We start from the raw sequence: 14208 nt of genomic DNA on the forward strand, positions 1-14208 counted from the left end.
TTTCTTCGGTTCTCCGACCGGTATTTTCGGGGCGTCTTCTACGGGGACTTCTCGATGCTCCAGTACGGACTGCATCGCTTCTGGGTGGGGCTCAATCTTCTCGTGGGTGGTTCTCCTCTCTTCCCCCCAGGCTTTCCAATCGGCCATCAGCTCTTTGTGTCTGGCTTCCGCCTTGGCCTCGTCAGCTTTTCTATCTTCTCGCATGGCTAGCAGGAGTTCCATTATCTGCTGCATTTCCATTTCCATTTTTGTTGTTGTTGTTGTTGTTGTTGTTGTAGGACGTGATATAAAGTTCGAAATCACTTCTGACACCAATGTGGCGTGTCTTGAGTTCGAATCCTGTCAGTCACGTGTGTAAGTCCTATCCCACTTCTGACACCAATGTAGCGTGTTTCGTGTGTCACGCTACAGATCCTACAGATAGATTCACGTAGGCCTCAAATTAAGTAGAACCTTTATTGTTCTTCCGCTTACACAATCACAAGTACAATTACTGTTCACTGTAACCCCTCAACTGTTTTCTGCGGCGGATGTTCCACGAGACTCTACTTCGAAGGCTGGATAAAGGCTAACTTCTCCGAAGGCTTGATGACGGCTGGCTTCTTAGCTGGCTCGATGAAGACTGAAGACTTCTCGTCGAAACTGGGCTTTTATAACCTTGGCCGCTGTTAGGCAACGAACCCTTTGTTATAACCATGGAGACTCCTGTTAAAACTACAATGGAGCAATTGTTGTCTCCTCTGTAACGGTCTATTGTAGCGTTTCCATAGCAGTGACTCTTCTGGATCGCAAACACGTTACAATATTTTTTGTAATTATTATATTTAATTGTTATATTGGACTATTGTCTATATCCTGAGTCTTATTACCTTGTAAAGGACTTTTGACATGTAAATAAATGATAATGATAATGATACATACAATATCATTAGAATGTCACGAATATAAAATCCAATCAATTAACAACTACAGCAATGTGCATGAATATTGTCGCGTATTGGGGGTATAACGCGACAAATAACTTCACGATGTATTTGATGTAGCGAATTTTATTTCACATTCGCACTTACAATCACCCAAATTACAGATTTACGATTACTGCTATCTGCAGTATCACAATTAGTACACTCCAAATGCCAGAATACAACTGACTTGTTGCTGGCTAACTCGGAACTAACTCGGAGGTAGCTCGAGGACTGACTCGGCGGTAGCTCCAGGACTGACTCGTAGGTAGCTCCAGGACTCCCTGTGAATAGCCTTCGCTGCGCCTCATGTAGCCTCGATCGGACAATGCAGAAAACGGCCACGTAATAAGCACCCTTGTTGCCTGGCGCTGTGTTGCTAGTAATGCTAGCGGTAGTAACCGCTGTTACCACCGTCGTCTATCGCAATCCTGTTTACCCGTGCTGCCTAGCAACCGCGGTGCACCTTGGTGACGTCATCGCTGTTGACTCGCGTTGCCTAGCGACCAGGATGCTAGGACTCGGCTAACTTCGGCTCACTTCGGCTTCGCTCGGCGCATCACGGCTGGCGAGGGGGGGGCGTCATCCATAGCTCAACATGTCACAATATATTAAAATATTTATAAATTACAATAAATAATTTAATTACAAGTGTGGTTTAGAAAGACTTTGTTAAAATTTAGAACCAATTTGGTTTGTGTCCATTATACTGCCTCTCTTTAAAGAAAGCTGAGTGTCCACCACTTCGTGGGTCCGTTGTTTGATAAATAGGACTCTTGAGTGTCCTCCTGTTGTTTGTGCTGCGCTGACATTGTAATGATATTGTATCTATGTATTGATATTGACCAATCACATTGTAATAGTAGTTTCCGCTTGTATTGATATGTCCTTCTGAAGATGGTCTCTCAGACCGAAACATGTCAAGGACAAAAGAGTAAAAAGGAAAGGAAAAAACATTTATCAGTCATGCTGCATGGAGCTGTTAACCTTCTATAATAACCTGAATATTAAAGTTTTAATATTGGTTTGTAATTAACTGTTGTGCTGACGGCCCCTTTGATATGTGATACGCAACATAATACAGAAAATAAAAAGGTTTTTATATTACATTCTGTATCACTGCATCACTATTCAGAACATGTATACATTGGTCATATATGATCACATGCTTATTCAAACATTCACATTCTCCACTAGAGACTTCATTTACCCACAATCCACTTCTTTTTAATGACATGCTTTCTGTACCTAGCCTATATAGCATCAGATGGTAGAATGTGACTAATAAATGAGGCACTATCCCAGCATTTCCCTGGAGGGGCTGAGGAAAACCATGAGAAAGTCAGGATAGTTGGAGTCCTGGCTAAGACCTGAAATGAGTACTTCCAAGATAGAAGTCTGGAGCATTATCTCTAGAAAAGGGGCTCTCAAACTATGTGATACAATGACCCCCCTAAAATAATACATGAATTTATGTGAACCCCACTGTGCCAGTGAGGATGAAGTTGCTGCAACAGGGAACTTGGGTAGCTGTATAGCCTCTCTGTACCTACAGACACATTACTGCTGGCAGATGCACCTGCTCACAAACTCAGTGTGTGCTACACTCTGTAGGCTAACACAGATGTACATATTATCATAAAAGAGACAACCCTGACAATGGCCTAAGAGCTGAAACATGGGCTTTTTGTGCATAGGCATGTCATGATTATGATCAGTGTATTTTGATGCTTCTGGTATATGCAGGTACTGAAGGGAACAGAATGTACCTCATTTCCTGCCATGCCATTATACCTGCGCCACAAAATCCAGATTTTGAACTTACTACATTCGAAATGGAAGTGGATGAGAACATGTAGGAAAACTTAATTCAAGGGAAATTAAATGGGGGGTTGTATACACATGATGGCTATTCAGAAATTAACCATCATTTATTTTAGGCAACTAAAAGCAGGAGAGAGCTCATGCATGCAAAAACCATCACATAACTGCTCACTTAGTTGTCACGTGTTGGGTATGTCACGCAACAAATAAATTCGCGTGGGTCTCGGATACAGCGAATCTTTATTGAACACTCACACTTGCACACTTTACAATTATCGCCACTTGCAGTATTAGAGTTACTGTAGCTCTCGGCGTCTAAATTCCAACTGTCTTCAGTGGCGGCTATCCCCAGACTGACTGTCTTCCGCGGCGGATATCCCAAGACTGACAGGTGACTGTATTGTGACAGGTGATGAAAGCTGGTTTCACCATTTTGAATATGAAATGAAATGGCAGACTATGGAATGGCACCATTTGCATAAGATAGCAAAGATAGTGCCGTCAGCTGCCATGGTGATGGGCACAGTCTTCTGGGATGCAAAGGGGTTTATTCTGGCCAAATTCCTGGAAACTGGGCCAACCATCAATGCTGCTCGTTATGTCCAGATGCTGCACAAGCTCCATCGTGCATTGCGCGATAAACGTCTGGCACGAAACATCATCATCCTGCATGACAACGCTCGCCCCCACGCTGCTCATCTCACATTGGAAGCAATTGCAAAGATGGGGTGGGAAGTTCTTCCGCACACCTTCTATAGCCCTGATCTGGCAACCTCTGACTACCATCTTTTCGGATTTATGAAGGATCAGCTGCATGGACAACGTTTTGAGACAAGGAAGGCAATTCAGAAAGCAGTGTGTCAGTGTCTTCAAATGGCTGGAACGGAATTTTACAGAAGGGGAATTTTCAAACTCCCAGAACGCTGGGAGAAATGTGTACAAAGAAGTGGCGATTATGTGGAAAAATAAAGAAAGGTCTGTAGATTGAGGTGGTGTATTTGGTTTGTCAATAATAAAGCATGTTACTTTACAAAAAATTGTTGCTCATGACTTTCAGTATGACCCTCGTAGAACAGCAGCAGCAGGTAAGAAAAACATACACAGGGCGTAAATAAATACATGTTACAATGCTCTGTGGTGGATAGATGGGTTCAATCTGATCACATTTTGTTAATACACCCATGCCAGGAAACGCTTCCTTTTGGCACTAAGAGTCACAAAAGTTCCTCAGAGGATACATAAGTTTTAGGGGATGTTATCATTGTTGTATATTATAAAAGTTGCTCAAAATGGCGGCCACCAACTTAACTGCATGTTCTACACCGCCTGGCCATGTTATGCTGAACTCTTTGAAAGATTCCCAGCATTTCCTGGATGGTTCCAGCTGCTACTGCAATTCTTGTGACAAGATCAAGTTGTGTCTCCACTGGAGTCTCATACACCGGGCTTTGCATGTATCCCCAGAGAAAGAAATTCGGTGGAATCAAGTAAGAAGAGCGAGGGGGCAAGGTTATTGGGCCTCCATGTCCGATCCATCTGTTTCCAAAGGTTTCATCCAAATACTCACGGATGACATTAGTGCAGTGTGCTGGGGTGTCATCATGCTGGAACCACATTTCATGGCAGACTTCCAAAGGCACCATTTGCAGCAGCTTGGTAAGGTCTCTTGGAGAAATGTTAAGTAAATATCACCAGTAAGCCACAGAGGTAAGTGATAAGGGCGTCCTCCTTCGAATTTTAGAGGCCCCAGCACGTACGCAAAGCGTTTCCAGACATGGGTGTATTAACAAAACATGATCAGATTGAACCCCTCTCTCTACCACTGAGCATTGTAACATATGTTTATTTACAGCCTGTATACGTAACCCCCCCCAAAAAAAAACATACACACACATATAATAACCTTTCTTTTATATATCAGACCATACAGGGGATAAATTCAACATCAACAGGAACACTCCCTGAATTCAGAAACCCGAGATGTAAGAGACAGTCGTCATAATAAGAACCTCCAAAGTTTTAATTCTAATTTTAATATTTAACAGACTAATATTTTAACATTAACTTAAATTTATTATATTTTAGTGTCCTGTTGCGCTGATTCACGTTCATGATGTGTATTTGTACCAACTGTCTTACAGTGCACATAATTTCACCTTTCTCTTCACTACATGTTTCGGCACTAATGTTCCATCTTCAGGTGTTTTATTTATTTATGTCAAACCATTCCACTGTATGCCATCATGTCTTCTTTATAAAATGATTAAATGTATATATGTCATGTATAATAATAAAGTTTATATATTAAAACTTTTCAAGATTTATCATCTATACGTCGCACTTCAAATTCGCGAGTTATGTCAATCCTCTCCTATGAGAGTACTCTTCCTATATTCTTGTGTATATTGTGTCATTCCCTTGTGACTGCGTGCATTGTATTGCTGGATATGTATGTGTGTGCTGTCTTCATATATGCATGCCCTGTGGGGGCAAGAAATTTCAGTTCTCCATGTCGTCCAAACCAGCTGTGGAACTTGCCCAGCCTCCTTCCCAGTGGGTACCAGGAGCACTTTCCCCAAGGTGTGAAGCAGACCACTCACCTCCAACTAGTGCCAAGGTCAAGAAGACTTGGGTTTATACATCCACTCCCCCATGTCTTCATGGCATAATGCATAATCAGTTCAGAACAGGGACAACTTAACCTTTTTACCTTTTCTGTAGATCAACACTCAATAAGTTATTCTTGGGCTCAGTTAACTAAGCAAAAGACTATGAAGACTTAGTGGGGAGTAGAGGTGTAAGTCCACAAATTCTTAACCTAGGCACTAGATGGATGTACATGATCAGCATTTTATGCTGGCTATGGTAATGTTGGGGGGAGGGCATCCAGTATCCATTTGTTAGGAGGTTGAGTGGACCCTAGAGCTGATGAGGACTGTGAAGGAGAGAAATGTCTCTTCATTCTGCCAGGAATCAAACCTGCTTTCTTCATCCATTCACCACATAGCCCATCAGTAAGAAATCATACCGGGGTTGGACAGAAATATGGAAACACCTTGTGAAATGTATGCCTGAATTGAAGTGTTTATTTTAGTGATGTTTGTAGGTGACGATGTCGTATCTGCCCAATAGCACTACCTGTACAGCCTCTGCAATACATTGCAAGCTTCATTTGTTGTCAAGACAGTGTTCTGTGCGGATCTTAGTGTATCATGTCAGAGCTAACAGAATTTGAACGCGTGCAAATTGTTGGGGAATGTATGGTGGGTGCTTCCATAACCAATGTAGCCGAAGTTTTTGGTGCTTCACAAGGCACAGTATCCAAGATTATGGCCACATGCAGGAGGACTGGAAAAACAGCATCTGATAAATACCAGCGTGGACGGAAATGTGTGTTGTGTGATCGAGACAGATGAACATTGCGTAGGATTGTGACGAAAAATAAGAAGACTACATCTGCAAAAGTGACTGCTGAACTGAATGTCATGCTCACAAACCCTGTCAGCACCAATACAGTACGAAGGGAACTCCATGAGCAGGGTATTTCTGGACGAGCTGCAATTCCATAGCCACTCATCAGTGATCAAAATGCCACTAAGAGGAGAGTGTGGTGCCGAAGTCATAAAACCTGGACTATGGAGCAATGGAAGATGGTCATTTGGTCGGATGAGTCCACCTTCACACTGTTTCCGAATTCTGGCCGAGTTTATGACTGGAGAACACCATCCTAAGCTTACAATACAGATTGTTTTCTGCCAAAAGTGAAACATAGCTGGGTTCAAGCATGGTATTAGCAGCCATATTGTGGTATTCTGTCAGATCCATCATTACCCTGCAAGATCACTTCACTGTCAATGACTATGTGACCATTTTGGGCGACCAAGTCCAACCCATGGTGCAAACTTTGTTCCCCAATGGTGATGCCATTTACCAAGATGACAGTGCCCATGTTCACACAGCTCACATCATCCAGGACTGGTTTTCTGAGCACAAAGATGAAGTGTCATGTCTGCCATGGCCCCCACAATCGCCAGATATCAGTATTATTGAGCCTTTGTGTTCTGTTTTGGAGAGCAATCTGCGTGCGCTCTATCCACCTCCATCATCGTTAACAGAACTTGCCAATGTTTTGCAGGAAGAATGGTACATGACTCCCTTGCAAATCATACAGGACCTCTATTTATCTGTTCAAGGAGACAGCAAGCAGATCTGCAAGCCACAGGTTGTCCTACTCCATATTAGTCATGGTAATGTGTTTTTGTTGGGTGTTTCCATATTTTTGTCCATCCCCTGTAGTTTTGACTGCTGTAATCTTATGCTGCAGTAATGGAACCCACATATAATATTCCTCTGTTGAAGGGTTTCCCTCATTTTATGTTCAATTTTAATGACCCCCAAGCTAGTAAACTCAAATCATCTCAGTTTAAGGTTTTCCTCAGTTTGATGTTCAAATTCACTGGTGTCTGATATCTTAACTTGAGACTTCACTGTATTCTTAGCTACCATTAACCTGAGCAAAATCTATGAAACAGAATAGCAAGAATTAGCTTTTTAAATAAAAGTTTGCATTGTAAATTGACAGTCAAGTAGTTGAACATGTATTTTTTGTAACTTTGGATGATTGTTGGACTTGCCTTGCAGGTCCATCAGTTTAGCCACTGCACACCACACAACCACCGTTATCAGCTTTATCCACCTGTCCTGGCGCAGTCACAACTTGGTAGAGTTGCTCATGAGCAGAATGCACTCTCAAGATGACCTTCATATGTTCACATTGCTACTTATGAACCTAGGCAACTGCAGGTATGTACTGAAGTATGGTCTATTGACGAATGCTGTTACCACGAATCATTTTATGTTAAGAAATTGGAGGTTCTCACTCCAGTGACTATGAAAAATTACTGTTTCTGGGATGTGTGAATGTGTAATCTGTTTGGATGAATATGTTTCCTCCATATTCTTCTTCCCTGAAGACAGAGACAGCTTGTTCCTGCAAACTGTTGGTAAATGTACACCAGACTACATGCCATCATATCCAAGAAGATCGTACTCCTCATGATTAGTGCAGCAGTAACCTCAAATATCACATCAGGATTACTGTCCTGTGCGGTCCTGTGGGATGTTATGCCATGCAATCTGATATGGGTTTACTGACATTTGAGAGGAGCATACCGCCTCCACCTTCAGGGATATGGGGGCAGATTATATGTTTGAAAAGTTGGTACCTGTGTACTAGATTGATAACTAACATCACAGAAGCCAGTGATTTTCTACTAGCAGTAGGAGAGTATAGCCTGGCAAGTAAATTTCAGATGTCTTCTGCATTGTTTTGTTGGTAATACTAATATCCGTATGTTGTTTCTGTTGTATATGTTGGTAATACTTATATACGCATGTCGTACCATCTAATCCATCTAACCACATGGCTGTCCCAGTCGTCCCAGTCGTCCCAGTAAGATTCCAGCGTGGTGGTAAGTTGGTGTTTCGTATGCGCACGTGCATGCTAGTGCGTATACCAGATGATATTACTGGATGTAAAAGTGGAAGTGTGTCGATCAAGAAAAAAAATAAATAAATAAAGGTTTTACAACAGGTTATGGGCCCGGGCCGCTAGCACTGCACGTAGTATATAATTAACTGAAGAGTTGTGGATATTTTTGAGTAGTATCCAAGATGTCGAATCCAACTGCAACCTTGCCACCGATTGAAAAGCTGGACGGTCGTTTAAATTATTCTGATTGGAAATTCGGAATGATGCTTTATCTCAAAGACTTGGGCATTTGGAACAGTGTAAATGGATACCCTACAGGAGATACTACGACCGAAACACAGAAGACCCAGCATGATGCAACGGCCCTAATAAAGATTGGCCTCATGGTCAAGCCCACTTGTTATCCTATCATTCGTGATGCAGAAACAGCTAAATCTGCGTGGGAAAAGCTTTCTGTAGCTTTTGAGGATGATGGCCTGAATCGAAGATGTCAGTTATTGCGCAAACTGGGACAATTGAGGTTAGAACAGTTTGAAAACTTGACTGAGTATACTCATGCTTTTGTGGACATTGCTGATAAGCTGCGGTCAATGAAGAAACCTCTTGATGACGAATTCGTAGCGGCAATGATGTTGGCAAATTTGCCTGATAGGTTTGAACCAATGAGACAAACCTATGATAATTGTGGTATAACAATTTCTACTGACTTGATTTCCAGAAAATTGCAAGAGTATGATGACACGAACTTACATAGTAAAGAAGATGTGGCTCTTCTGTCTCATGGAAAGGAAAGGTTTCCAAGAAAACCTAAGTGTTGGTTGTGTGGTGAAATTGGCCATGTACGGATGGACTGCCCCAAGAAAGTGCAGAATTCCTCGAAACAGGGAACTAAGAAGAGTTTTTCAAAGCAAGAAGACAAGATGTCAGCTAAGAAAGAGAAGACATCTCGTCGCGAGAATTCCTACTTCGCAGCACTGACATTGGAGACCAATGATGATTCTAGTTGGTATGTCGACTCAGGGGCTACTTCTCATTTGACATCTCGACTGGATTGGTTTAAGAAAGAGAAGGAGATGACTGGAGTAGAAGTGTTCACTACGGGAACAAATAAATTAGAATGTCTAGGATCTGGCTCTGTTCGGGTAAAGTTTAAGAATGATGACTCTATTTCAAATATTAGTAGTGTACTGTATGTTCCAGAAGCCAGAACAAACTTGTTGTCAGTGAGTAAATTGGTTGATAAAGGACATGTTGTTGTGTTTGAGGAATCTGGTTGTAGGATTTATAGTAAACATAATATGTCTATTAAAGGTAATGTTCTAGGTACTGCATCTAAGGTTGGGAATCTGTTCAAAATGGATGTGGAGGAGATGGAACGGGTCAACCTGGCAAAAACTGATAAAGATGAAAATTATCAGCTCTGGCACAAGAGGTTAGGTCATATTAATCCAACCAGTATGAAGATAGCTAAAAATGGAGTATGTGAAGGTATTTGTTTTAATGACACTGTACCGGATACATGTATATCTTGTATAAAAGGCAAGTTTGCAAAGAAACCATTTAGGGCACGTAAGAGTAAAGCAAAAGGATTACTGGACGTAATCCACTCAGATTTATGTGGACCTATGGAAGTTGAGTCCTGGAATGGAGCTAAGTATATTCTTACCTTTACTGATGAATTCTCTAGAAAGGTTTTTGTATATTTCATAAAGTCTAAGAGTGAAGTGTTTACTGTTTTTTGTAATTTCAAGGCTCTTGTTGAGAATCAAGTTGGGAAGACTATTAAAGCCCTACGAACTGATAATGGTGGGGAATATATTTCTAAACATTTCTCTGATTATCTTGAGCAAAATGGGATAGAGCATCATGTGACAGTACCTTATAATCCTCAACAAAATGGATTAGCCGAAAGGGTTAATCGTAGTCTTTGTGAGATGGCCAGATGTCTGATGAGTGAAGCAAAGTGTAATAAGCGAATGTGGGCAGAAGCCATCAATACGGCAACTTACATTAAAAATAGGGTTCCACACAAAGCTTTGATAAATAAGACGCCACAGGAATGCTGGTCTGGGGAAAAGACTAATGTATCCCATTTTAAAGTATTTGGATGTGTGGCATACATGCATGTACCAAAGGAAAATAGGCTTAAATGGGATTCTAAATCGAAGGGGATGTGTTTTGTAGGATACTGTGAGAAGTCTGGAAACTACAGACTGATTGATCTGTCCAACCCTAAATCGGTAACATTTGCACGAGATGTCATTTTCTTGGAAAATGTAAGGGCTAGTGTAGATGAAGAGAATGTAAATGCATCTACTGATTTCATCAAGCCTAGCTATTTTGGGTCTGAGATCTCTGATAGTGGGGATCAACCTGATGCAGAAAAAGTATTAGATGACTCTACTGTAAATCTGAATGAGAGTGATCATACTCCGGTTGCATCTGTATTAAGTGATGCTGAAACTGATGATGTACTTGCAGTTCCTGTACAACAGGTTGAGAATGAACCAGGTACAATGATGAGGGTTAGACGCCCACCATTGTGGTTGCAGGATTATGAAACTAATTTCATGACTGTTGAAAGTTTTGTTGACAACTGTCCAGATTCATATTCAAGTGCTGTTAGAGGACCTGATAAAAATAATTGGAAAAGGGCAATGAAAGAGGAGTATGATGCACTCATTCAGAATAATACATGGAATCTAGTAGAGCTGCCCAAAGGTAAGAAAGCTATCTCATGTAAGTGGGTGTATGTAGTTAAAAAGGACTTACAGAGTGATCCCAAATACAAGGCACGCTTAGTTGCTAGAGGTTTTTCTCAAATTGATGGGATTGACTATAATGAGACTTATTCACCAGTTGTTGGAAGGTCTGTAATAAGATTTTTGTTAGCCTTGACTGTTGAGTTAAATTTGAAGATGTATAGTCTTGATATTTGCACAGCCTTCTTGAATGGAGAATTAGAAGAAGAAATATACATGACTCAGCCTGAGGGTTTTACTGTTGAAGGATTGGAAAATAAAGTTTGTCTATTAAACAAAGCTTTGTATGGATTGAAGCAAGCTTCACGTACATGGAATACTACTATTACTAAAGAGTTGGTAACTCTTGGTTATGAAGTTTCTGTTAATGAGCCATGTATGTTTTACAGAAAGATGGATGATTCATTTACTGTTTTAGCATTATATGTTGATGATTTCTTAATTGTAACCAATGATATCTCTGAAAAAGAAAGACTTGTAAAGAAACTAGGATCTAAGTTCAGATTAAAAGATCTTGGAGAAACTAAGTACTTGTTAGGTATGAGAATTAGGAAAAGGAATGGAAGTATTTATGTAGATCAAGAGGAATACATATGCAAGATACTGGAAAAGTTTGCCATGATAAACTGTAAAAATGTATCTACACCTCTTCCTACTGGTTGTAAGCTAGACAGAAACAATTCTGATAAGTTAAGTGAGATTTTCTCTTATCAAAGTTTGGTTGGCTGCCTCAATTACTTAGCTCTTATAGCAAGACCTGACATTGCTTTTGCAGCCAGTTTCCTAGGTCAATACAATTCTTGTGCCACGGCTGAACATTGGAAATGTGCCAAGCATGTATTGCGTTATCTAAGAAAAACTAAGGACCTGTGTTTGGTGTATTCTAAGACAGGAAAATCCATTGTTGGGTACTCTGACTCAGATTATGCTAATGGAGAAGATAGGAAGTCTTACTCGGGAAACATTTTTGAATTAGCAAATGGGCCTATTTCTTAGGAGGCAAAGAAGCAGAAAAGTGTTGCACTTTCTACTACTGAGTCTGAATATATTGCTCTAAGTGAAGCTTGTAAGGAGGGTGTTTTTCTCAGAAAAATGTTGATGGAACTATTAAATGATGACTCCAATTTTGATGAATGTTGACAATCAAAGTTGTATCAAGTTAGCCTCAAATCCAGTATTTCATTCCAGATGTAAACACATCGATGTACGATATCATTATGTAAGAGAGGTAGTACAGAATGGATTGATTGATCTGGAATATGTGCCTACAGAAATTATGAAGGCCGCTATAATGACGAAAAGTTTACCTAAGGTAAAGCATGAATATTTGCTAGATGCATTGGGCATGAAACCTTTTGATTGTATAAATTGAATTTATGTGCCCATGTGATTGTACCATAATATTTTGGTTATTATTATTAATTAGAGTTATTAAATTTACATGCTATGATTACGGGGAAATGTTGGTAATACTAATATACGCATGTTGTTTCTGTTGTATATGTTGGTGATACTTATATACACATGTCGTACAATCTAACCACATGGCTGTCCCAGTACGGTTCCAGCCAGTGTGGTGGTAAGTTGGTTTTTCGTATGCGCACGTGCATGCTAGTGCGTATACCAGATGATATTACTGGATGTAAAAGTGGAAGTGTGTCAATAAAGGAAAAAAAAAATAAAGGTTTTACAACATGTTTTCCCTGCATTTGGTTTGGGTTTTAGGCCTGGCCTTTATGTTATGCCCACTTTTCTTATTATAGATCTCCCAATAACAGAACATGATCACAGCTGCATATATAGATATAGTTGATTGACTTAGATTATTCTGTGATTAAGATTAGCTCTATGGATCCGCCTAAGAAGGACCCCTTCACCTCAAGGACAGGGACAGATCAGTGTTTATGAAACCATATGTTCATTCAGAATACAAGTTGATGGACAATATCCAGAACCTTAGTGATCCAGATATGTAATTTCTGACTTGCAGTTTCTCAATACACTACTTATTCCTTGAGGAGTTACTTTTCTACAATAATATTTCATAATTTATCTCCTTTTAGGAGGTGGAATAACTCAGTGACTGTAGTGAGTGGATTTCATAGCACAGTATTGACATAAAGAATGTTGCTTTCCTTCTTAGAGTGAACGTGCATCCTTCAGACGGCAGAGAGTACCAGAAGAACGACACAATGGGATCGAGGAATTGTCCACCCCTGGTCCACATGGATGTAATTTGTGGGTCCACACAGGAGGCCGTCCTAGATCACCATGACACCATCCTAACACCAGCAACAGAGGGAGGTGAAAATACATGCCAACAGCCACTGTAACAAATAATTTTCTCATTAGTAAAATACAAGCTAATATCTGAATATGAAATTGGTTATACGTCCTTTGAAGATGGGACGTAGTTGAAGTACAGTAACAGTGAAGCAATGTGTTGTATTTTAGCGTCCTGTTGCACCGATTTTCATCCAAGATATGTATACAGCTGCCGTCTTGTAGTGCACTCAATTTCACCTGTCACTTCACAACATGTTTCGGCAACATAGTGCCATCATCAGGTGCCCTAATTACGCTAATCTATGGCACTGCTTGCCTTTATAAAATTATTTAAAAAGTATTTAAAAAGTGCATATTTGTCAACTATAATGAATTTACACACACTAAAACTTGTTAAGATTATTCATCTTATGTGTCATAATTAAAACTTGCGTGTGGTTCTTCCACTATAAGAAAAATGACCCACATAGTCTCCTTATGGAAGCAAGCAGCAATTGTCCCTGTTCTCAAGAAAGGCAAAAGCACCTCTGTTAGCAACTATAGGCCTATATCATTACTCAGTAATTTTTCTAAAATATTCGAATTTATTGTTCATGAACATGTTTCCCATTATCTAAAATCAAAAATTAGTCCTTATCAGCACGGCTTCGCTAAAACAAAATCCACAAGCACTAATTTGGTGACTTACATTGATTTTATCTCCCCTATAGTTGGCTCCCAGAGACAAGCTGATGCCATTTATTTTGATCTGAGCAATGCATTCGACCTTGTCCCACATTCTCTTCTTCTTCACAAGCTAAGTGCTGCTGGGCTTTCTGGTGGTTATGTAAGCTGGTTTCGCAGTTACCTATCCAACCGGAAATCCCAGGTCCGTGTTTCTGGT

At 40.4% G+C, this 14208-nt stretch overlaps 1 protein-coding gene across 1 annotated transcript in view; it reads right to left on the reverse strand.

Annotated features, from left to right (window-relative positions):
* LOC111870370 (SCAN domain-containing protein 3-like) overlaps positions 1–246 on the reverse strand; it is an 11943-nt gene extending 11697 nt beyond the window's left edge. Inside the window, exon 1 of the mRNA XM_023862599.1 lies at positions 43–246. Within this exon, the coding sequence (XP_023718367.1) occupies positions 43–246 (204 nt within the window). The remainder of the gene's footprint in view (positions 1–42) is intronic.
* Positions 247–14208: the final 13962 nt, after the last annotated feature.

The sequence above is a fragment of the Cryptotermes secundus genome, unplaced genomic scaffold, assembly GCF_002891405.2.
Source record: "Cryptotermes secundus unplaced genomic scaffold, Csec_1.0 scaffold749, whole genome shotgun sequence".
NCBI classification, from domain to species: Eukaryota; Metazoa; Arthropoda; class Insecta; order Blattodea; family Kalotermitidae; genus Cryptotermes; species Cryptotermes secundus.